The 25867-nt window shown below is 43.0% G+C and overlaps 1 protein-coding gene across 1 annotated transcript in view; it reads left to right on the forward strand.

The window, feature by feature from the left end:
• The first annotated feature begins 9627 nt into the window (after positions 1-9627).
• The window catches only part of PRTG (protogenin), a 135345-nt gene continuing 119105 nt past the window's right edge, over positions 9628-25867 (forward strand). The window contains exons 1-2 of the mRNA XM_033190035.1: positions 9628-10095; positions 12239-12541. Coding sequence (XP_033045926.1) covers positions 10002-10095; positions 12239-12541 — 397 coding nt within the window. The 5' untranslated portion in view covers positions 9628-10001. The remainder of the gene's footprint in view (positions 10096-12238; positions 12542-25867) is intronic.

Here is a 25867-nt window from a genome sequence, read left to right on the forward strand (position 1 = left end):
GGGCACGGTGGCTCATGCCTGTGCTTTGGAAAGCCGAGGCAGGTGTCACCTGAGGTCAGGAATTCGAGATCAGCATGGCCACCATGGTGAAACCCTGACTCTACCAAAAATACAAAAAATTAGCCAGGTGCAGTGGCAGGTGCCTGTAGTCCCAGCTACTTGGGAGGCTGAGGTAGGAGAACTGCTTGAATCTGGGAGGTGGAGGTTGCAGTGAGCCGAGATCTCGCCATTGCACTCCAGCCTGGGCGATAGTGAGATTCCGTCTCAAAAAAAAAAAAAAAAAGGCTGGGCGCGGTGGCTCACGCCTGTAATCCCAGCACTTTGAGAGGCCGAGGAGGATGGATCACGAGGTGAGGAGATGGAGACCATCCTGGCTAACACAGTGAAACCCCGTCTCTACTAAAAAATACAAAAAATTAGCTGGGTGTGGTGGCGGGCTCCTGTAGTCCCAGCTACTGGGGAGGCTAAAGCAGGAGAATGGTGTGAAGCTGGTAGGCAGAGCTTGCAGTGAGCGGAGATCATGCCACTGCACTCCAGCCTGGGCAACAGAGTGAAGACTCCGTCTCAAATAAATAAATAAATAAATAAAATAAAATCTCCTCTAATTTTTAAAACATATATAATCAAAAAGGATTTATTTTTGTTGGTACCTGTGATAACTCAGACCTACTAACTCTCCCAAATATATAGGCATACATTATTATCTCAGAAAAATGAAAACATACCAAAATACTCATCTTTGTTCACAGTTCTTATGTTAACACTAAACATACCACAAAAGACAGCTGCTTTATTTTGTGAGTATTTAAAAATGAGCATTGGCCAGGCATGGTGGCTCAAGCCTGTAATCCCAGCACTTTGGGAGGCCGAGACGAGCGGATCACGAGGTCAGGAGATCGAGACCATCCTGGCTAACACGGTGAAACCCCGTCTCTACTAAAAAAAAAATACAAAAAACTAGCCTGGCGAGGTGGCGGGCGCCTGTAGTCCCAGGTATTCGGGAGGCTGAGGCAGGAGAATGGCGTTAATCCGGGAGGCGGAGCTTGCAGTGAGCTGAGATCCGGCCACTGCACTCCAGCCTGGGCGACAGAGTGAGACTCCGTCTCAAAAATAAATAAATAAATAAATAAACAAATAAATAAATAAATAAGCATTTATTGGTAGACAGTATTTTTTTAAACAAATATAGGGCAATTGCCAAACTTTTAGTCATGTCTCTATTTTAACAAAAAATGTAAACTTACAGAATATCAGTTTTCTGAAAAATCCCATAGCCAGAGTAATAGGATTATAGTTTATTTTAACAGTTACATATGCCCCTACTTTTATTACCTTTTCATCTGTCTTTTCTAACTCTCATAGTTGAGAGAGCTAGAAATACCTTGCAGTGGTCTAAAAATCTTTGAAATCTAATACAACCTTTAAAAAAGTCTATGTCTCTGATTATAATTATTACAACTATTCTCCCCAAACCTCCTGCACATAGTATCCTTTGCCAATGATAGCCATCAACCTATAAACTAGAGAAATACATATACATGTTCTTAGCTGGAAGCATGTGTACTTAGTGTCAAGAATCTACAGGTTTCTGGGTTCCTAGGGACAGCGTGAATACAGCCACCCAAAAGACAGTAAACAGCACTACTAAATAACACTGATGCTGTGGTTCATGGTAGACAGGAGCAGGAATAACAGTAGACCAATACAGAGTGACAAGCTTGAAATCTTCCAATGATATAAAACCCATTTTCAATGAGATATTAAATACTTAACAATTTGTAGAAGTCCTTGAGGAACTGATCAGGAAAATGATTTGTTCATAAAATCGACCTCAGTAAATTACAGGCTAGAAGTTGCCATGGTATCTCTCTCCACATGTATCATCACCATTTCCCATGGCAGAAAGTGGAGAGAGTGTGGTGTTCCTTTAAGCTTGGCACTTGAGATGCTGGCCAGGTGAGTTGGGGGTGGGGAGGACACAGTTCAGAGGCTTCTAATTGTGAACTATCTTTCCTTTTCCTACTGCCACATCACCCTACCACACACGTACCAACCATGGACTATGGACTATCAGTACCTCGCCACTCATCAGGAGACAAAGTGAAAAGTAGTTTATTCCTCCCCTCAAAAATTTGGGGACCCCCTTATCTGTGTGCAAAGCACTTTGCTAGGTGCTATGTAAAGGTGTTGAGGCATGGTGCACTATTTGAGGATGGTCATAAAAGATTTATGAAAGTACTAAGTAAAAGCTTAGCATGGGTGTGTCTAGATATGGAGTGCTGAAGTCTCTTTAAACCCCCGGAGTGCCTCTAATGAAGCATGAAGGTGTTGGGGCCAATATCTTAGTCCACAGCATTTTCTCCCCTCACCACCACTTTTTTCTTCTCTCATCCGCCAGAGCACAAGCAGGAATCTGCACCTCTTCAATGGACAAGAGATCTGCAGCAGGGTAGGTGGGCAGATGCAGACTTTCTTTATTTTTGAGACTGAGTTTCACTTTTGTTGCCCAGGCTGAAGTGCAATGGTGCCATCTCGGCTGACTGCACCCCCTGCCTCTCAGCTTCAAGTGATTCTCCTGCCTCAACCTCCCAAGTAGCTGGGATTATAGGCACCTGCCATCATGCCCGGCTAATTTTTTACATTTTTAGTAGAGACGGGGTTTCTGGCCAGGCTGGTTTCGAATTCCTGACCTCAAGTGATCCACCTGTCTTGGCCTCCCAAAGTGCTGGGATTACAGGCGTGAGCCACTGCACCGGGCCCAGATGGAGATTTTCTAAAACCCACGGCTATTTTGATGTTGTTGTGATTTTTTTCCCATAACTTTCACTTCTTTATACATTTTTTTCACCTCTTCTCATTATCACTCCTTTCTTCAGCCTCCTCAAATTTTTCATTTCCTAATTTTTTTTTCTTTCTTCTGCCTAAGTTATATGAAACAGCTGGAAATAGAGCTCTTACAGGAAGACAAGACCATTGCTGAAGAGGAGGGGATAATTCCCTTTTAGATCCTAGAAGTTAGATTCAGGCACCACATATTTTCATGCATGTGTGTATTTTGCTTGTCATTTGCATCGTGGTTGAATCCCTAAAATAAGAATTTAATTGATATTAAATCTTGTCTCCTATGGACCTGTGAACCCTGCACAAATAGGGACCCAGGGATAAAGCCACTTTCGGTGTTGTTAAGGAAAGAATACACATGAAGCAATAAAGCATGGATCAGAGAAGTCCAAATTTGAATTCTCCATTATCACTTACTGGTTGTATGACCTTGGGAACATTTCTTTTCTTTTCTTTTCTTTTTAAGACAGAGTCTTGCTCTGTCACCCAGGCTGGAGTACAATGGCGTGATCTCAGCTCACTGCAACTTCTGCCTCCCAGGTTCAAACGATTCTCCTGCCTCAGCCACCCGAGTAGCTGGGATTATAGGCACCTGCCATCATGCCCGGCTAATTTTTTTTTGTATTTTTGTAGAGACTGGGTTTACCCTTGTTGGCCAGGCTGGTCTTGAACTCCTGACCTCAGGTGATCCATCCGCCTCGGCCTCCCAGGTGTGAGCCACCGTGCCCAGCTGGGAAAATTTCTTAACCCCTCCAAGACTGTGTCCTCCTCTGTAAAATGGATTAGCTATTGCTGTTGCTGATGTTAGTATCACAAATGCTCTTCAACTTACAATGTGGTTGTAATTCCCATAAACCCATCATATATTGAAATTATTGTAAGTCAAAAATGCATTTGGACCAGGTGCAGTGGCTCACGCCTGTAATCTCAGCACTTTGGGAGGCCAAGGTGGGTGCATCACTTGAGGTCAGGAGTTCGAGACCAGCCTGGCCAATGTGGTGAAACCCTGTCTCTACTAAAAATATAAAAATTAACCAGATGCGGTGGTGCAGGCCTGTAATCCTAGCTACTCAGGAGGCTGAGACAGGTGAATTGCTTGAACCCAGGAGGTAGAGGTTGAAGTGAGCCAATATTGCATCACTGCACTCCAGTCTGGGTAACAGAGTGAGACTCCGTCTCTTTTAAAAAGAAATAAAAAGAAATGCATTTAATATACATGTAACCTACCAAACATCACAGGTTAACCTAGCCTACCTTAAACGTGCTCAGAATACTTACATTCGCCTACAGATGCGCAAAATCATCTAACACAGAGCCTATTTTATAATAAAGTACTGACTATCTCATGGTGGTTTACCCTCCTGATCACGTGGCTGACTGGGAACTGTGGTCCTTAAGGCTGCCCAGCATCGTGAGAGAGCATCACATCACATTTCACTAACCTGGGAAAAGGTCAAAATTCAAAATCCAAAGTACAGTTTCTACTGAATGTGTATTGCCTTTGCACTATTGTAATGTTAAAAAATTGTTAGTCAAACCATTGTAAATTGGAGACCTTCTATATTTTGGTTTCCAAACATCTTACCTTCTTAGTTGTTCTCTGCTTGCATTCTAGGCTGTCTTTGCCTCTTAAAATGTAGAATTCAGAAATGACTATAATATGCCAGACCTAGTATGACCAAAGTGGCGTATATCAAACTAAGCCTTGCTTGTCCTGGACAATACACATCAATGAGCACAGCACAGGTTTGCATTAGTGAGACTGACAATCACACACATTATTGGTTCAGTTGTAATTAATACCTGCAGGTCTTCTCACCAACTGCACCAATAGTCAGGCTTCCCCATGCCCAACCCTGACTCTTATCCATCAATGCAACTGAATTAACCAAAGAGTAGGAGTTTATGTTTATCTCAGTGACATTCCATGCTAAATGAAAAGCAAGGGAGATATTTCACATCCCGTATCTACTAGTTGTCTGTGGTTTACTAGTCCATGCAAAGCAGAAAAAGGTGGTAGTCTCAGGTAGATTGTGAGGAGAATGGGAAGTGTGACAGAAAGAACCAGTGAGAAGTGTCATTTCATAGCACAGGAAATACAGAATCAACTCTCAGCTAATAAAAATTACTTTGTTAGAGTCTGTCAGTAGTTCTGTCTGCCTCCAGCTATCACTCCTCTATCTCTTCTACTTTTCACAGTATACTCAGAATTCTAAGGACAAAAACTCTGAGTCAGGTAGACTTGGGGGAGAATCATGCCTTTGTCATCTATCTGCTGTGTGATCTAGACTAAGCAACTTAACCTCTCTGAGCTTCTGCTCATCTGTAAAATGAGAATAGTTTTACCAAACTTATCTAGTTATGAGGATTGAGTGATAAAACTGCTAAAGCAGCTGGAATAGGGCATCTATTCACCTGGTAGTAACTATAAAAATGGACAGGCATATGAAAAGATTGGAAGGTTTGTTGGAAGACTGTTGAGAGCTCATTCTAATGCGATGGCTCAGATGAGAGGTACTGAGAGCTGAAACATGGCAACTATCCCAAAGGGTGGCCTTTGGGAAATCAAGGCCTCCAGGACAAGGTTCAAGCTCCTGGCCGGGCGCAGTGGCTCACGCCTGTAATCCCAGCACTTTGGGAGCCCAAGGCAGGCAGATCACGAGGTCAGGAGATCAAGACCATCCTGGCGAACACAGTGAAACTCTGTCTCTACTAAAAATACAAAAAATTAGCCGGGTGTGGTGGTGGATGCCTGCAGTCCCAGCCACTTGGGAGGAGGCCGGAGAATGGCATGAACCTGGGAGGTGGAGCTCGCAGTGAGCCGAGATCTCACCACTGCACTCCAGCCTGGCCAACAGAGCGAGACTCCGTCTCAAAAACAAAAACAAAAAAGGTTCAAGCTCCTTTGCATGGCATGCCTCTTTTCTCTCCAATGTGGCCTGCACTCTAGCTGTACCGAACTACCTGTAGTTTCCTGAATATGTCTCGATCTTTCATACTTCAGTGCCTTATTCCTGTTGTTCTCTCTAGAAGGCCAATCCAGTCCAACTAGAAAACTTCAACTCACCCTCCCGATTCACCACAGATACAAGCTCCCCTGCACAGCACACGTTAGGTGATATTTCTCCATAAGTCTCCTGTACAACTTGCAAGAAAAACACTGAATGCATTTTGATGTGAACTATATCTTCATGAATGTTTGCATAGTGAACAGCCCTGGAAGACAAAGATAGTGTCTCCCTCCAAAGCAAGGCAGGCATGCTTATGGCCCATTATTGAAGATTTGGGTTCTCTAAGTTTTGGATTCCTCTCCTGTAACACAACCCACTGCATGTACAGGTGACATCTGGCTCCCTTTGTGTTGCTGTGGGATTTGAGACCTGGGGATTGATGCAAAATTGCTGATACTCTGATTATTACTATTGCTATGAGCAAAATAATGTCCTCCATTTCTGACACTGCATCCGTGAAATAGTGGCAGGCTAACTTGTTGGCTTGCAAGCAAGATAAAATTTGGGACTCCTCACATTTTTTGGTAGCATGCTCTCTCCTTTCCCATCTCATTCCACCACAGGAATATAAATTGCTCCTTAAACTCTGTTCTTTTTTTTTTTTTTTTTTTTTGAGATGGAGTCTCGCTGTCACCCAGGCTGGAGTGCAGTGGCCGGATCTCAGCTCACTGCAAGCTCCGCCTCCCAGGTTCACGCCATTCTCCTGCCTCAGCCTCCTGAGTAGCTGGGACTACAGGCGCCCACCACCTCGCCCGGCTAGTTTTTTGTATTTTTTAGTAGAGACGGGGTTTCACCGTGTTAGCTAGGATGGTCTCGATCTCCTGACCTCGTGATCTGCCCTCTCGGCCTCCCAAAGTGCTGGGATTACAGGCTTGAGCCACCGCGCCCGGCCTAAACTCTGTTCTTATATTGTCCTGAACATTACAAGCTTCATCATAATATTCAGTATCTATATAAATTTTTTTTTTTTTTTTTTTTTTTTTTTTTGAGATGAGGTCTTGCTCTGTCATCCAGGCTGGAGTGCAGAGACACGATCTCGGCTCACCGCAACCTCTGCCTCCTGGGTTCAAGCAATTCTCCTGCCTCAGTCTCCCCAGTAGCTGGGATTATAGGCATGCGCCACTGCACCTGGCTAATTTTTTGTATTTTTAGTAGAGACGGGGTTTCACCATGTTGGCCAGGCTGATCTTGAACTCTTAACCTCAGGTAATCTGCCCGCCTCGTCCTCCCAAAGTGCTAGGATTACAGGCATGAGCCACCACACCCAGCCAATATTTATATAATTTTCTTATAGCTGTATTTCTAACATCTATTCATGCCTGAAACACATTTTATGCTCAGAATTTTGTTGAATGAGTGACTGTGGCCAGCCCTCAGCTGTTCCTCTAAGACTCTTCCCATTGCTGGCATATGTCCATGGGGATGCCCAGTGCTCTTGGCCTTAGTTCTAAACATCCTATGCTCCCCTCTGCTGCACATCCTTCATCACGTCTCCTTTCCTGCCCCTTCAGTTCTGGTGCCTGAGTTACTTCTGGCTCCTGTTTCCTCCTCTCCTCCTCTCTGTTGGAAATTGTTGTACTCCTCATCTTCACTTGAGGAGTCCCTCGGGATCTCTTTACTTAGTCTCCAACTTCCTAGACAACTACCAGGAGTAGAGAAAACTCTTATTCTATTATGTAACCTTTTTTTTTTTTTTTTGAGATAGAGTCTTGCTCTGTTGCCCAGGCTGGAGTGCAGTGACATGATCTCGACTCCCTGCAACCTCCGCCTCCTGGGTTCAAGTGATTCTCCTGCCTCAGCCCCCCTGAGTAGCTGGGACTACAGCCATTTACCACCACACCTGGCTAATTTTTGTATTTTTAGTAGAGACGAGGTTTGACCATGCTGGCCAGGCTGGTCTCAAACTCCTGACCTCAGGTGATCCACCTGCCTTGGCCTCCCAAAGTGCTGGGTGGCGTGAGCCACCACGCCAAGCCCACGTAACATATTAATTTACACATTGTGTTAAACGCAAAATCAGATAAACATGTCCTTAAGCTGATGATAATAAATGCAGACTAGACAAAGAAAACCCCAAGTACAGGACTTTGTAATCCTCTCCCAGAGACCTGTCTCCCAATTGCTCTCCATCTATTTAATGGCGTGTTGGCACAGTAATTCATTATTCCCTCAGTCAACGAAGATCTATTCAATTCTTAATAATCGTAAAGTAATGTCCTTCACATTGTGGATAACACAAAGGTGGATTACGTACGATTTGTGACCTCAAGATGCTTACTGGCTCACGAAAAATATGTACAAGTTATGTGCCACAAAATTACTGTAGGATTTCAGGTAAAATCACATCTGCACTGTCCCTGAAAATATATTAAGCTTTGGGCAGGTCTCAATGTCAGCATACCAAGGATATCATTGTTTTAAATGCAGTAAGTCGAAATTGCTAAATAGGCCGTTCTTACTATAATGAGCTTAAGGAGGGAAGGTAGTGTTATCCTAATATTCTATTTTTTTTTTTTACTACTTCTTCATCAGGAGGGTTTATTTATTTATTTATTGGAAACAGGCTGGAGTGCAGTGGCCTGATCATGGCTCACCCCAGCCTCTACTTCTGGTCTCAAGCGATCCTCCCACCCCAGCCTCCCAAGTAGCCGGGACTACTGGAGCGGCTAAGTTTTGGGGGTATGGGGGTCAGTGGTGGGTAGAGACGTGGGGGGGGGTGTCTCCCTATGTTGCCCATGCTAGTCTCGAACTCCTGACCTCAAGTGATCCGCCCGCTTCGGCCTCCCAAAGTGCTGGGATTACAAATATGAGCCACCGCACCGGCCCCGGAGGATTTCCTGAACGTGCTAAAGGCAGTTAGTGTGTCGATGTCTTGGTGACCAAAGCTAGATTTCCGTCAGCAGCTTTCATGAAGGCTAGCTTTTAGCCTGTGCCCTCATCATGGGCCACAGATTTAGTTTTGGATTAGCAAATGTTAATCCACATGTAAACGCTATGATCCACACGTTTAACAATCTGATTACATTCTTTAAATGTACGTTTCAACTCCTGTAATCCTTAATTAAATTTAGATGTGAACAAATTCACATTTGTGCCTTAGTTTAATTTATAACCAAGTCATCTATCAAAGCCTCCTCTCCCATAGCAAGCCCACAGAATCTAGAAATCCCTTGATCTCGCCTCTGCTCTCAGGACACAGCCTTTTGTGTGCACAGCTCTCACAAATTAAAGAACTTGACTAACTTGAAGAAGAGATAATAAACCCTCTCCCCTAAAGGCGATTGTTCATTTGAGAGCACTTTTCAGAGATATTTTTAAGCCCGCGCTGCAACTAAGGGGGGCAGGGAGAAGAAGAGCCGTGCCCAAATGCACGGGGGCATCTCCGGGGGCTTATCATTCGGAGATGCCTCCAGTGGAGCTGACAAATCTCTGAAGTGGGATAGAGTGAGATTTCCCTGCACAGGGCCTCTGCGTGTGAGGGAAGGAGGGGGTGAGCGGGGGCCATCAGGGGAGAAGCCTCCGGCCTTTCCCCATCTCTCAACACCAGCCCTCCCCGGCCGCCTCCCCCTTCCCCAATCCTCAACTAGCCGCAGGAGAGGGGCACCGGAGGCTGGCTGGGCCGGGAGGCTCGGCCTTTGTGGCTCTGTCCCCGACGGTGGCGCGGAGGCAGAGGGGGCGGGGACGCGGGCCGGAGACCCTCAGCCGGGGCTTGACCCCCAGGTGCATTGTCCGGCGGGGCCCGTCCCCTCCCCCCAGGGCTCCGACCCCGCCGCCCCCGGCCCCCCTTCCAGCGTCTCCCTCCGCCGGCCGCGCCGACCTCCCGGTCCCAGACCAGCGGCCAGATGTAGAAAGTAGTCCCAGGCTGGCGGCCGCGGCGCTGTCCACTCCGCCGCCCCCGCCCTCTGCAGCCACCGCCTCACTCCGCCCCCAGCCGGACTCTCAGGCCCCCAGCTTCTCGCGAGCGGCCGTCCAAGCACCGGCCTCGCCGCCGCAGGGACCCGCGCCACACGTAGCCACGCCGGTGCCGGAGCCAGAGCCGGGAGCCGGGCTACGTGCGTCCAGCCGCCGAGGAGAGAGCGCCCGGGGCGGGGGCGGCAGGCGGACAGCGGCTCTGGGCGGCCGGGGAGCATGCCCGCGCGGCTACGCTGAATGGCGCCTCCTCTGCGACCCCTCGCCCGGCTGCGGCCGCCGGGGATGCTGCTCCGCGCCCTCCTGCTCCTGCTGCTACTCAGTCCTGTGCCAGGTGGGCGCACTTTCTTCTGCTTTCTCTTACCGCTGTGGGGCGGGAGCAGGCGCGAGTGGGATGGGGAAAGAGGAAACGATGGGGCGGGGGGAGCGCGCGGTGAGGTCCTCCGTGGTGGCGCTGACCGCCGGCCCCCGCTCTCGCCCTGCGGCCTGTCCGGGGCCGCTGGATACAAACACGAGTTGCCCGCGGGCTCTGCGCTGCGCGGGCAGGGCTGCGGGAACCTCTCCGGGCGCACACCCCTCCCTGCCGCGCGCCCGGGGCTGCCGAGTTCTGGCGGCCGCTGTCCACTCTGGTCTCTTCCTTCTCGCGCCATTGTCCTGGCTCCGGCCGCGTCCCCGCCTCCGCGACCAGCCGGGCTCCGGGCAGCCCGCCTGCCCGCCCGGGCCGCCGCGGCCGCACGTGGCTTTATTTATATTGTTTCCTTAGTGGCAGCCTCGCCGTGCAGGGGGCGCCGCGGTTCCGCGGGGCTTCCAGTGTCTGCAGTGGGAGTTCCCCCACGTTTTAGGGCTGCGAGAGGGAATAGGTGAGCTCATAGCCCCAGTCAGCACCAGCTTGCCGGATCCGGGTCGAGCCAGGAGGAGATGGGAGGGTGGAATTGGCAGGATTGGAAGTGAAGTGACCCATTTGTGCCCCGGAGAGGCAGGGAGAAAGGTCCCTGAAGCTGGAAAGGAAGGTAGCTAAATAGAATTTATTTCCTACAGCTAGGTATTTGGGGGCAGGGCCCGAAGTGTGTACGGATCTGAAGATTCTTCCAAATTCTAGGTTCGCCTTACACAAACTTGGATGAGCTCATTTTTCTACCTTAAGTCCGTGTTGGTTTCCTAGAAGAGATAAAAACGTAAAGTGAATGGGGTGACGGTAGGAGAGGTGTTCAGGACAATGGGTTGTTTTATTTATTTGCAGGTTACAAACGCCAGACTTTTTCTGGAGTGGTTAGTTTCTGTTAGGCTTGAAAAGAGGATCAAAGTCAGATGTGGCTGAGAAACACAATGGGCGCCTTCTGGAGTGGTCCGCGCCCAGCGCTGGGCTGTTAGGGTGGCTCGAGTCGCCCTGGGCATACATTACGGGAAGCAGGGAGCCTTGAAGAGTGAGGATTCTGAGGACCTGCCTTGAGGAGAAACAAATCATTTCTGGGGGGTTGTAATCAAGGAACCACGACGATCAGGAGGAAGACGAAGCAACGCTTCCCTCACACGCCCCCATACTCCATTCGCCCCCAGTCAATACGCGAGACTTTAAGACCGCCTGTGCACTAAATGCAGGAGGTGACAGAGTATTATTTGATCATCGAATGCTTTATCCTGGCGGGGGCCAGGGGCGATGTGTATATACTTAGGATAAAGCCTTTCCTCTGCTCTGATAAAAATGTGTATTGGTTGATTAAGCAATCTCCTATCCCTATTAGACAGTAAGGACCAATTAGTCACGCATTTTTTCCAACAGTTGGTAGTTCTAAAAAAGTGAAATAAAAGTTTCCTAATCCGATCACCCACTGAGTACAAGCAGCAAGAGTTACCAACTTTTCAGAGTCTATTGTTTGTCTTTTAAATACCTAGCTTGCTCTGCAGAAATTAAGTAAATGGATTTCTTTCAAGGAGAGGAGATAGAGTCCCTGCTGTAAAAGGGCAGATAGAAAAATGCAAACTTGTAATTTGTCACAAAAGATAAACGCAGTTCCCAAAGGAGTAGGTGCCAAGGGTTCCAAGAACACTTCAAGGGACAAGGAAATAAACTTGCTTGTTCACAGAGTTGGAGTTTTGCTAATGATTTCTTGTAAAATTAGACTTTTACGACTTACTCTGTTCAAGATCTTTTTGACAAGCTTGTAAAAGCAAACAGCTTGTGCTCATGAGTTTTCCTGATGATTTTGAAACTCTAGCAAGGAACTTGAGAGAATTCATATAAGGCATAGAGATTATTGAAACCTTCCCTATGCTTTTAGTGAAGATGTAAAAAGTAATTTCTCTGACTTGTTGAAAGAGTTTGCTGAAATTTAGATTGGTTCATTAAGGTGTTTGTAAGCTAACTAATAAAATTTGTTAAACTTTGTCATCTTATACCCTGAATATGTGTTTTACTGTGTTAAGGAACATTTTATGCCTCTAATTCTGGATGTGCTGTTCTCCTTTTTTCCTTATAGGAGTGTGGTGCTTTAGCGAACTGTCTTTTGTAAAAGAACCACAGGATGTAACTGTCACAAGAAAGGACCCAGTCGTTTTAGATTGCCAGGCTCACGGAGAAGTTCCTATTAAGGTCACATGGTTGAAAAATGGAGCAAAAGTGTCTGAAAATAAACGGATCGAGGTTCTTTCTAACGGCTCTTTGTACATCAGTGAGGTGGAAGGCAGGCGAGGAGAGCAGTCCGATGAAGGATTTTATCAGTGCTTGGCAATGAACAAATATGGAGCCATTCTTAGTCAAAAAGCTCATCTTGCCTTATCAAGTAAGTGTTTAAGTTTTTGGTTGTTGACATTTTTCATTGCTACATTTTGATGATTTCTTGCTTTATTAATATAATAATCGCCCAGATCATGCATACATTAAGAATTTTACGGGAGGTAATAGTTGATGCTAACTGAGGCGTATAGAGAAATCTGAAGAAAATACATATAGAAATTCAAATGAGTAATTGAGAACAGAAGTCAAATTAGGTTTAGAACACCAAGTAAAATGAAACCTGTAGAGGTGGCTTTATAAAAATTTTAAGCGTTTCACCCAGTATGAAGAGTTGGATGTAGAAGTTTGGCCAACACAACAAAAGTTGTTCTAAAATTTAATCTTACGGAAATTAGTAATTAATGAAAACAATCACAAGCAAATTTTTCTGCTTTGCAGATGGCTCGAGTGCTAAATCTGTCTTATAGCACAGCCTTCCATTTCTCTGGCTGCTTTTAGATCACCCATGTTGCCTTTTAATTGTACAAGAGGGCATTGTTCAGTCACTCTTAAGCCTTTGAAGTATTCCTAGTCTTTTCCTGCTGGGAGGGAAAGAGATTAAGGCCATTTCCATATTATGCCTACTGGACTTAAACCCGTATCTGCTCACTTTTCCCCTATTGTCATAAAGTATGCTATCTAATGATTTCTTTTGTATTAACAACCCCATCAGATCAACCATTTGTCCAAGTGATCCATTGCTTGGTGGCTGACCTGTAACTGTTGACTGTAAAGATGGGCCTAGGACAAGTGCTGAACTCCTTGTGCCTACTGAGGCTTTACACCTTTTTCAGGTGATGAAACACACAGTTCTCAAGTGTAGTAGATTAAATCTCGAAAACCGAAATTGAATCTTAAAAAGTTTTAAGGCGTTTGACCTTCATGCTTTTGTTAATCCACAAAACATAGATTTTGCACTGTATGTACAAATTGATCTTTTACAAGTTGAGCAATAGGTAGATGGCGTTCTGGAGATAAAGGCATAATCTTAGCTGGGCTGGTGGCTAGCCTGTAATCCCAGCTATTGAGGAGGCTGAAGCAGAAAGATTCCTTGAGCCCTGGAGTTTGAATCCAGCCTGGGAAACAGACTCCATCTCTTTAAGGAAAACAAAAAACAAAACAGAAAAAAAAACAAAACCCCGTAATATTTAGGAAATAGTTGTTTCAAGTTCTATACAGTTGAAATTTAGGAAGCTATTGGCAGCAATTTCCTAGGTGACTAACTACTGTTAACAGTTCATGTTCCATTTATGCCATCCTTATATTACTGATTTATTTTATTCTGCAATAAGGATTAATTGTAGAAAATAAATTGCAAGCAAAGATATTTCTATATCAATACATCAGATAATCAGAGGTTTGCAGTTCTAGCCACAGTCCTACCCCTGCCAAAGAATAGCATAAACCTGAGAGGATTTTTAATTTTTCATGTCTTGCTTCCTCTCTCTCCCCTGCCTCCTCCTCCCTTCCTACTTCCTTCCTTTATCCCTCCCCCCTCCCTTCCCCCTTCCTTCCTCTGTCCTTCCTCCTGTCCCTTCCTTCCCTCCCCTCCTCTCCCTCCCATTCTCCCTCCTTGCTTCCCTACCTTCCTTCCTTCCTCCCTACCTTCCTCCCCACCCCTCTTCCTGTCCTTTCCCTCCCTCCGCCCACTTTCCTTCCTTCCTTCCTTCCTTCCTTCCTTCCTTCCTTCCTTCCTTCCCCTCCCCCATAATCATTGGCCAATAATTATTTTTTTCATGGTGTAATGGTTTTTCTGTATAGTACTGTTTTAAAGATAATATGCTTTTTATTCTTATATTCTGTTCATTCAATTTTTGTCCAATGTAAACTTGTTCTGTAGAGTTGTAATTTTCCCACCTTTTGGGGTTTGTACAATCTTGTGTTTTCATCTTCAGGAACTGTAACTTATATTATCTCTCAGGGATAGGGAGTAGGTGGTAGAGGTGGCCAGACAGACCATGAGAAGATGAAGCATTTGTCATGACCACACGTTGTTTCCAGGACCTCCTGAGAAGCTTGGCCGAATTCTGGGTCTTCCAGAAACACTTGGAAAAACACAGAGCTTTCTAACTTCATAAATAAAATCTGAATGGTGTGTAATAGGTGTAACAAACAAAATGTCAGTACTGGCTTTTTAAATATCTTTAGATTTTTGTATCTTTATGGAAATTATCACTTAATAAATAATTACATGTGATTCATTTTGCAGGCAATTGTGAAGTTTTTATATTTTATGTATCTTTTAAATTAACAGAGTTCTGATATCTAAGAAATAAGTTTAGATGATGGAGGCTCAAATCCCTTTATCCTATGTTCAGAGTAAATATATGTATATATATACAGGAAGAGAATAGGCATTAAGTGGACATTCTGGTTTTCTTTTCCTCCTTGTTTTTAAAGCTAGTTCTCTTTTAGGTATTGATAGCAGCAGGGTACAAGTGTGTTGTTTTTCTTAGTCAAGGATTTTATCAGTAAGCATATTTTTTTGTTTGTACAGAAGCACAGTAGTACAGCACCTGGAAATCTAAAACTTTAATCTGTGCAAGTTTTAGATTTTTAACACACAGGCAATCAAGTCTTGGTCTCTAAACTTAGGAACTAGAAGCTGAAAGTTGCACTCTAGGCAAGAATTCCATTATTCATGTGTAAATTAGGAATTCACAGGGTTAAAAGGTTAGAAACTGGCCAGGATGAGGTTTACCCTTGTGATAAAGAGCAGATGACCCTCATTCATTGGCCAAAGCTTTCATGTAGCTCTTCTGCAAAGTTAGTTATTGCCATGAATTGTTCTTGAGGAATGCAGAAATTCAAATGTGAACAGGCCTTTCCTTAAGTGTCACTATGGAGCCTTATCTCCGAAGCACATCAGAGCAGGGCTGCAGGGACAAGGTTCCTCCCCAAAGGCCTGGAGGCTTTGCTTTCCTGTTGTTCATTCAAGCACAAAAGAATTCATCTAACTTAGTTTTGCTAAGGCTTCCCATTTTTAAAAGAAAGTATAGGGTTAAAGTAATATTTAGCTTTAAAAAAAGATAATCCTTTTTATTGATAGCCATGTTAGCTGTCTTACATTTTCATGTAATTGGAATAGAAAGAGGAGTGACATGGGATGCTCTTTTTCTAGTTGTGTACAATAGCAAGAACAGAAGATTAAACTATTTCCTATACATTTCAGTGTTTTTAAATTTTAGCAAATCGAGTTTTCACTTTCATGGGCACTAAGTTTTTGTTATCTAAATTTAAATATTTTAGGAATAAATAATCTATGGATATCTTGACTTTTGTTGTATTAATGTTGAAGTAAGATAAATTTCATAGGAAAGCATTAGTGTGGTAAAAATGGTCTCATGTTTCAACAAGTTTAAATTAAGATAAGAGACATTTGAGAGAAGTAAAGGAAGAGGCGGGTTGTGTTCTGTGATGTGTAAAAGACTGGCTGTAAGCTAGTGATTGAACAGGAAGCTAGTTGTTTATTTCCTTTCCATAAAAGGTGGAAATTGAAGTCTTAGGATAGAGGGAAAAAGAGCATAAAGCTAGCTTATATTTCTTTGATTTTCCAGGACTGTTCACTTGGGTAAAAAATAACTTTTTATGTGACCCTGTGTAGCTGGAAGAGCATAGGAATTATTGTAACTTTATGATTTTTAACCAAAATTTTGAGGTTGATTTTGCCATTGGTAAGGTTGTTTGGGGGTGCATTTCTATTTTTTTTTTTTTTTTTTTTTGAGACGGAGTCTCACTCTGTCGCCCGGGCTGGAGTGCAGTGGCGGGATCTCAGCTCACTACAAGCTCCGCCTCCCGGGTTCCTGCCATTCTCCTGCCTCAGCCTCCCGAGTAGCTGGGACTACAGGCGCCCGCTACCTCGCCCGGCTAGTTTTTTGTATTTTTTTAGTAGAGACGGGGTTTCACCGTGTTAGCCAGGATGGTCTCGATCTCCCGACCTTGTGATCTGCCCGTCTCGGCCTCCCAAAGTGCTGGGATTACAGGCTTGAGCCACCGCGCCCGGCCTGGGGGTGCATTTCTATAACTTTTTAAAGTAGTAATAGTTGTTTCCATTAAACGGATGTAGGTTTTTTATTAATAAAAACATTCATCAATTTAAATTACGATGAAATTTGAGGGTTTATGTGGGATTAATGAAAAACTGTTCTTTGGGTGAGGCTTGCATATTAAGAAGTAATGCATAAATTATAAAACCAAGTCTTTGAAATGTGAAGTTAAAAATATATTAAAAACATTTAAAGAGTCATGTTAAAAAAAAAAAAAAAGAAGGGGAAGTGATGTATTGAAAAGGGAATCCTAAGAACTATGAGACTATATGCTAGATTTTGGATTTTATTAATGATCCTGGACCCGAAATAGGCTAGACTTTGCTACACTGTCACTGTTTTATTGAGAGCTCTAGGCACTGGAAAGGACTCAGTTTCCTACATGCGGACCTATTCACTTGAAGTCAAGCTGTGAGCAGTTACCTGGCCTAATTAAAGAATGCTAAAACATGAGTAAAAGTCATTTGATTTTGGAAAACTCAAGCCAACGGAACTGGGGTATTTAGAGAAACCAATCTGCCAACACTGTAGATAAGGTTCAGTTGATGTTTTCTGGGATCCAAAAAAATTCACCTTTAAAAAGAGGAGGTGTGGTTCAGAAGTATATGTTTAACTTAAAATTAGCTCTCTTAATATTGCATAAGTCAAGTGAAGGAAGTAGAAATTGCATGTATAGTTCTACAGGCTTTTATAGAATGACACTTGGTTCTTAAAGTCTGTCTACTTAAAGTCTATCAGGTGTCTGATAATCGCTGGGTAATGGAACCAGTTTTTCTCACTTTGCACTTGATTAGTGAGGATCATTTCTCATTTTCAGAAACTTGTAACATTACCTCACTCTGTTTTGAAATTGGTAGATTTTTATTTTTTAGCAAAGCATGGTCCAATGAAGGGTAGAATTGGAATTTTAAGATGTATAAAAATGTACTTATTTTATTTTGTTGTATTTATGTCCAGATTCTTAATGGAATTTTGAAAGAGTGTTTGGTATGGCTCCTTTTTGTCAGCTATCTCTGATTATTCTAAAGAAAGGATAGCACTCTCAGTGGTGTTTGCCCTGGGATTTATTGTCATTGCTCCCAAATTTAACAGCTGGGTCTATTGATGAAGTCCAGAGCAATTTAAAATAATAGCAAGCAACAAATCTTTTAAGCAGGGTTTTAGGCTAAGGGAGCATTTTAATTGATAAATAAAATACATTTGAGGTTACCTTTTGAAAACCACGATATTCTTGACTACAGTTTTGAGAGATGACTTTTATCTCTCATGAACAGGGTTTCCCAACTAGAATTGATCATTTAAAGCATTTAAACTGATAATTACCATTTATATGAAAAATAATAATGTTAAGTCAGGCATTTTGTTGAGGACCCTAGTTGGATTTAAAAAACAGCTGTGATTATTGAGGTGTTTTAAAAGAAATCATAAAAATTCTCCCAAATTAAGTTTTCATTGTCAGTCAAGACTATTTTAATACTTTTGAGAGTTTACACTGCCCAGACTCTTCATTAAATCTTTTTAAAAATCATTTTAATCTTGGTAAATAAGAAAGGAAAAGGAAGATGCTGTCGTAATCATGTAAGTAATATCTGCAGTTGCCCTAACATGGTATGCCGCACAGAGCAGAGCAAGCTCACGGTAAACAATTGATAATTGCAATGTACAAAAAAGGTAAAAACGTATCAAATTATCTTCACCAGCTCTAATTCTGAAGCCAAGTGAACTCCTATAAGGATACGTATGCAGAGGATAAAGGCGTCATCCTCACAAAGATCTCTGACAGTAATCTCACAAATACTTTCCTGACTTTTACATTCCTTGTATTTTTTTTTTTTTTAACCTCTGGTTCTGAGAAACTACTTTTGATGAGCATTTAAAAACCAAAATCGTATGGACTGAGCAGAAGGCATGAATTTAAAAATGTTTGTTTTTTCAGTTTCCAAAGGGTTTGCCCTTTCTTCATGTTCATAATATATATCTTATATATGTGTATGTATATATGATAGCTTTAGCGTTTATAGGGGCTAGATTATGAATAACTGTTTGAAAATGTGATCATTGTTCAGGTCTCTGGTTTCAAATTTGTGTACTTAATGGGTTTAGTCCTTAAAACTTACAGAAAGAAAATTTTCTTTTTAAAGCTCACGTCTTGAAGCAATAGTAAATCCCTAGGAGTTTAGCTAGAACAGTGTGACAGCTTTTTTGTCCGTTTAGTGTTGCTGTTTTATGCAGACTACTTTAAATAAATCATATTCTTTTGGAATAATCTTCCAAAGTCATACTTTTGAAGTTTTGTAGTCTTTTAATACTACTCAGAATGTGATTGACTCAGTAGCTTATCTTCCATTCTACTAATATTTACCAAAAAGAAAAAAGATACTTCTGCGTGTGGGTTAGCTATCTCAGTCTTGGCACAATTGACATTTTGGGCCAGATAATTTTCTGTTGTGGTGCTGTCCTGTGCGTCGTATGCACTGTTAGCGGCATCCCTGGCCTCTACCCGCCCAATACCAGTAGACTGTCTTCCAGTTGTGACAACCAAGAAAGGTCTACTGCGGGGCAAAGTAACTCCTGATTGAGAACCCCTGATGTTTCCAAAAGTAGTAGAACACTTTCCAGTGATGTTGGAGCATTTGTTACTTTAAGTGTTTCTATCTTATCCTTCATACTCTACTTGTTTTAGTGGTAGTAGCCCAAAATGTATTCCTTGGAGAACGATTTGCTGTTTTGTTGTTGTTGTTGTTGTTGAGTCAGAGTCTTGCTCTGTCATCCAGGCTGGAGTACAGTGGTGCAATCAGGGCGTCCTGCAGCCTGGACTTCCTGGGCTCAAGTTATTTTCCCACTTCAGTCTCCCGAGTAGCTGGAGTTTCAGGCACGTGCCACCATGCATGGCTAATTTTTGATTTTTTTGTAGAGAGAGGATCTTGCTATGTTGTCCAAGCTGACTTTGAACTCCTAGGCTCAAGCATTCCTCCCACCTTGGTTTTCCAAAGTGCCAGGATTATAGGCATGAACCGTTGTGCTTGGGCTCTGTTTACTATTGTTATTTCTTTTTTTTTTTTTGAGACAGTTTCACTCTTGTTGCCCAGGCTGGAGTGCAATGGTGTGATCTCAGCTCACCACAACCTCCACCTGTGGGGTTCAAACAATTCTCCTGCCTCAGCCTCCCAAGTAGGGATTACAGGCATGCGCCACCATGCCCAGCTAATTTTGTATTTTTAGTAGAAACAGGGTTTCTCTATGTTGGTCAGGCTGGTCTCGAACTCCTGACCTCAGGTAATCTGCCCACCTCAGCCTCCCAAAGTGCTGGGATTACAGGTATAAGCCACTACGCCTGGCCTCCATTTACTTTTTTTTTTTTTTTTTTTTTGAGACAGAGTCTTGCTCTATCGCCAGGCTAGAGTGCAGTGGTGTGATCTCAGCTCACTGTAACCTCCGCCTCCTGGATTCAAGCGATTCTCCTGCCTCAGCCTCCCAAGTAGCTGGGACTACAGGTGCATGCCACTATGCCCGGCTAAGTTTTGTAGTTTACGTACAAACGGGGTTTCACCATGTGACCAGAATGGTCTTGATCTCTCGACCTCATGATCTGCCCTCCTTGGCCTCCCAAAGTGCTGGGATTACAGGCGTGAGCCACTGCGCCCAACCACCATTTACTATTTTTAAGTGTTGTATATATTTTTTAAAAATGTGTTTGGGCTACTGCCTAAATTGGAGTGACAGTGCTTTTCCAATCCCTTTTTTACACACATAATACATTGAAAACTGCTGTTAAGAGTATGGCCAGGCACAGTGGCTCACGCCTGTAATCCCAGCACTTTGAGAGGCCAAGGCGGGCGGATCACCTGAGGTTGGGAGTTCGAGACCAGCCTGACCGACATGGAGAAACCCCCCTCTCTACTGAAAATACAAAATTAGCCAGGCATGGTGGCACATGCCTTTAATCCTAGCTACTCAGGAGACTGAGGCAGGAGAATCACTTGAAGCCAGGAGGTGAAGGTTGCAGTAAGCTGAGATCGCGCCATTGCACTCCAGCCAGGCAGCAAGAGCGAAACTCTTGTTTAAAAAAAAAAAACAAAACAAAAGTTTACCCTGGCCAGGCACAGTTGCTCATACCTGTAATCCCAGCACTCTGAAAGCCTGCGGTAGGTAGATCACTTGAGGTCAGGAGATCAAGACCAGCCTGGCCAACATGGTGAAACATCATCTCTACTAAAAATACAAAAATTAGCTGGCCGTGGTGGCACATGCCTGTAATTCCAGCTACTCAGGAGGCTGAGGCAGGAGAGCTGAACCCAGGAGGCGGAGGTGGCAGTGAGCCGAGATCATGTCACTGCACTCCAGCCTGGGTGTCAGAGTAACACTCGGTCTCAAAAAACAAAAACAAACAAATATAGTCGTGTACAGGGTAACAACATGTTGGTCAAAGATCAACCACCACATATTATGACAGTGGTTCTATAAAATGATAATACCATAATTTTACAGTGCTTTTTCTGTGCTTAGATATGGTTAGATATGCAAATTCTTCCCATTGTGTTACAGTTACTGCCCTTTTCAGTACTGTTACGTGCTGCCCAGGTTTGTAGCCTAGAAGCAATACAGCTGAGGTGTGTAGTAGGCTATACCATCTGGTTTGTGTCTCTGTGATGTTCGCATGACAGAATCACCTAACGATGTGTTTCTCAGAATGTATCTCTGTCATTAAGTGATGCAAGACTGTGTATGTCTGGTTTTGCTAGTAATTAATAATGTATTCCAGTGTTTGTTGACTCAGTATTTTAAAAAACACAGTTCTGACTTTATCTTGAGAGAGTTTTGCTAAGGTATTAGTGTTTTAATATCAGTTGATTATACTAGTTCTCCACCCCCACCGATTGCTATTAAGATTGATAAGGTGTAATTTCTTCTCCTCCCTCAGCTTTCAGATTGAACTAACTCGAGTCCCCTGGAGTCCCCTGATTGGATTTAAACTAACTCAGATTAAAATATTGACCCCCTGGCCGGGCGCGGTGGCTCAAGCCTGTAATCCCAGCACTTTGGGAGGCCGAGACGGGTGGATCACGAGGTCAGGAGATCGAGACCATCCTGGCTAACCCAGTGAAACCCCGTCTCTACTGAAAAATACAAAAAACTAGCTGGGCGAGGTGGCGGGCGCCTGTAGTCCCAGCTACTTGGGAGGCTGAGGCACGAGAATGGCATAAACCCAGGAGGCGGAGCTTGCAGGGAGTTGAGATCCGGCCAGGGCATTCCAGCTTGGGCAACAGAGCGAGACTCTGTCTCAAAAAAAAAAAAAAAAAAAAAAAAATATATATATATATATATATATATATTGACCCCCCAATGTGGACTTACAATAGGAAGAGATGTAACCAGCTTAACGTACTAGAGTTAAAGAAGCTAACAATTAGAAATTTTTCCCTGTTAGTCTTCAGAAGGGGATGAAATTGTACAAATAATGAAGTAAAAGAGAGACAAAGAAAGTACATCATTATTTTCCACTGATCTCCAAATATTTAGACTTGTTGAGATACTGGCAGTGAATATTTTGAGGAGAGAAACTTAAGATTCCTTAAAACTTACCCTGTAGTCAATAGAAAATCCTTGCCTACTTTCACTTGCAATATCTTTATGCCTTCCTCTTCCTTAAGTAAAGATCACAACTTCTGTAGTCTTAGAAACTTTTATTTTGCAAATAAGGAACAGGAACCTGGGGGGAGGTAAGTGCCTTTCTCAAGGGCACAGCTACTGTCTAGCACCAGAGCTTGGGTTGTTTTTATTTATTTATTTATTTTTATTATTATTATTTTTTGAGACGGAGTCTCGCTCTGCCGCCCAGGCTGGAGTGCTGTGGCCGGATCTCAGCTCACTGCAAGCTCCGCCTCCCGGGTTCCCGCCATTCTCCTGCCTCAGCCTCCCGAGTAGCTGGGACTACAGGCGCCCGCCACCTCGCCCGGGTAATTTTTTTGTATTTTTTAGTAGAGACGGGGTTTCACCGTGTTAGCCAGGATGGTCTCGATCTCCTGACCTCGTGATCCGCCCGTCTCGGCCTCCCAAAGTGCTGGGATTACAGGCTTGAGCCACCGCGCCCGGCCGGGTTGTTTTTATTATAGTAAGACTTTGCAGTGCTTAAATAAAGCTTTTTCCTGTGACTTGTGTGGAGATGTATCTTTCTATATTCAAATATATATAATCAAATCCAGAATATAAAAAAGAATGGTAACGGCCGGGTGCGGTGGCACATGCCTGTAATCACAGCACTTTGGGAGGCCGAGGTGGGAGAAACACTTGTGGTCAGCAGTTCGAGACCAGCCTGGCCAACGTGGTGAAACCCTGTCTCTACTAAAAATACAAAAATTAGCTGGGCATGGTGGCAAGTACCTGTGATGCCAGCTGATCAGGAGGCTGAGGAAGGAGAGTATCTTGAACCCGGGAGGCAGAGGCTGCAGTGAGCTGAGATCCTGCCACTGCACTTCAGCCTGGGCAACAGAAACCCCATCTCAAAAAGAAAAAAAAGAAAAGAAAAAGAAAGTAACAGAATTAACGCCCAAATTAAAGACATTCCTTAATTTCTTAATTTAAAAAGTGACTTTCATTTTTGTGCAACTCACCCATTATTGCTATACTTGAATAAGGTTTCTCATTGTTGATGTAGTAAATAGGTGATTTTTAAAATAAATTGCTAATGCGTTTCTATTTTCAGCTGTCCTGTAACCCTTCATGGAATTTCTTTTCTTGTGTATATCCTCCGTGCATGGAGGTTGAGCTCCCGTCCATTTAGGGGTTTGGCATTTGTTGATACATCTGTCCAAATGGAAGTTTGATCTAAAGCAGTGATTTTCAACATGGCTTTGAAGAACCACCAATGGATGAGACCCTTTTATAGTCAAAAGACTGAGTTTTAAATAGATGGTTAAGTTTCTTCTTCTTCTTCTTCTTATTTTGCAGAATCTTGCTATGCCCAGAGTGGTCTGGAACTCCAGTCCTCCCGCCTCAGTCTCCTGAGTAGCTAGAATTATAGACATGTGCCAGTGCACCTGGAACACCCTTATAAAGTATACAGTTCAGTGGGTTTTGTGCATATGTCTCACCAGTATCTAATTCCAGAACATTTTCATACCCCCAAAAAGAAAGCTGTGTTCGATAGTGATTACTTCCCATTTCCCCCTTCCTCTGGCAACCACGAATTTATTTCCTGTCTCAGTGGATTTGCCTATATGCGGTGTGTCTTATCAGTGAAATCATATAAAAATGGTCTTTGTGATTGTCTTCCTTCAGTTAGCATGTTTTCAGGGTTTATCCATGTTGTGTCATTTATCAGTACTTCATTCCTTTTTGTGGCCAAATGAGATTACATTGTGTGGATAAACCATGTTTTGTTTATCTGTTCATCTGTTGGACACTTGAATTGTTTTCATCTGTAGTGAACATTTGCTTTTTCAGTTTCTTGATACTTTTCATAGTTTTCAGTATATAGTCTTTTACCTTTATGCTGAAGTTTGTATCTGGGCATCTTATTCTTTTAGATGCTATTGAAAATGGAATTGTTTAATTTCCTTTTCAGTTACTTTTTTGCTGTTGTGTATATAAACACAACTGCTTTACGCGTGTACATCTTATACTCTAAAACTCATCTGAATTCGTTTATTAGTTCTAGTAGCTTTTATGTGGATTCTTTGCGATTTTCTATAAATAGGATCATATAATCTATGAGTGATATAGCTGTACTTCTCTCTCTCCAATTTGGATGCCTTTTGTTTCTTTTAGACTAATTGCTCTGACTAGAATTTTTAGTACCATGTTAAATCATAATGGTGAAAACAGAAATCATTGTCATTTTCTTGATCAGTGGAGAAAAGCTTTTAGTCTTTCACCTTTGTGTATGATATTGTGAGGCTTTTTAAATAAATGCCCTTTATCATGTTGAAAAATGTTCCTTCTATTCCTAGTTTTCTAAGTGTTTATATTATGAAGTGTATTGGATTTTTTCAAATGCCTTTTTTATATCAACTGTGCTAATCGTCTTTTTTCTTTGTTCTATCAGTTATTTGATTAATTTTCTTATGTTGAACAACTTTTGCATTCCTGGGGTAAAAGTGAGATAAATCCTATTTGGTCAGTATAATTCTTTTAATATATTTTTGAACTTTGGTTTGCTAGCAGTTTGCTGAGATTTTGCATCCATATTCATAGAAGACAATTTTATTTTCTTGTGATATCTGTCTGGCTTTGATAGTGGAGTAGGTGTCATCAAATATGTTAGGAAATATTCTCTATATAATAGTCCCCCAAAAATACTTCATTTTTTTGGAAGAATTTGAAAAGATTTGGTATAAATTCTTATTTAAATTTTTTGTGGAGGCCAAGCACAGTGGGTCATACCTGTAATTCTAGCACTTTGGGAGGCCGAGGTGGGCAGATTGCCTGAGCTCAGAAGTTCGAGACCAGCCTGGGCAACATGGTGAGACCCCGCCTCTACTAAAAATACAGAAAATTAGCTGGGCATGGTGGGACACACCTATAGTCCCAGCTACTCAGGAGGCTGAGACACGAGGATCGCTTGAACCTGGGAGGTGGAAGTTATAGTGAGCCAAGATCGCGCCACTTCACTCCAGCCTGGGTGACAGAGAGAGACTCTGTCTCTAAATAAATAAATAAATAAAATAAATTTTGTGGAATTCACTTGTGAAGTCACCTGGTTCTGGATTTTTCATTGTTGGGGTGTTTTGTTTTGTTTTGTTTTTTGAGTTGGAGTCTCGCTCTGTCACCAAGGCTGGAGTGCAGTGGCGCGATCTCGGCTCACTGCAACCTCTGCCTGCTGGGTTCAAGTGATTCTCCTGCCTCAGCCTCCTGAGTAGTTGGGACTACAGGTGTATGCCACCACACCCTGCTAATTTTTGTGTTTTCAGTAGAGATGGGGTTTCTCCGTGTTAGCTAGGCTGGTCTCGGATTCCTCACCTCAGGCAGTCCTCCCACCTCAGCCTCCCAAAGTGCTGGTATTATAGGCGTGAGCTACCATGTCCGGCCTTTTGTTGGGAGATTTTTGATTTAATCTCTTCACTTGTTATAAGCCTGCTGTAATTTTATATTTCTTCTTCAGTCGGTTTAGGTAATTTGTGTTTTCCTTGGAATTTGTCCATTTCATCTAGGCTATCTGATTTGTCAGTTCATAGTATTTTATTATCTTTTTTATTTTTTAAAGTCAGTAGTAAAAATTTCATGTCTGAGTTTAGTTATTTATATCATCTCTTTTTTTTTTCTTGGTCAGTCTAGCTAAAGTTTTTTCA

Source organism: Trachypithecus francoisi, unplaced genomic scaffold (assembly GCF_009764315.1).
Source record: "Trachypithecus francoisi isolate TF-2019V2 unplaced genomic scaffold, Tfra_2.0 Lachesis_group3, whole genome shotgun sequence".
NCBI lineage: Eukaryota > Metazoa > Chordata > Mammalia > Primates > Cercopithecidae > Trachypithecus > Trachypithecus francoisi.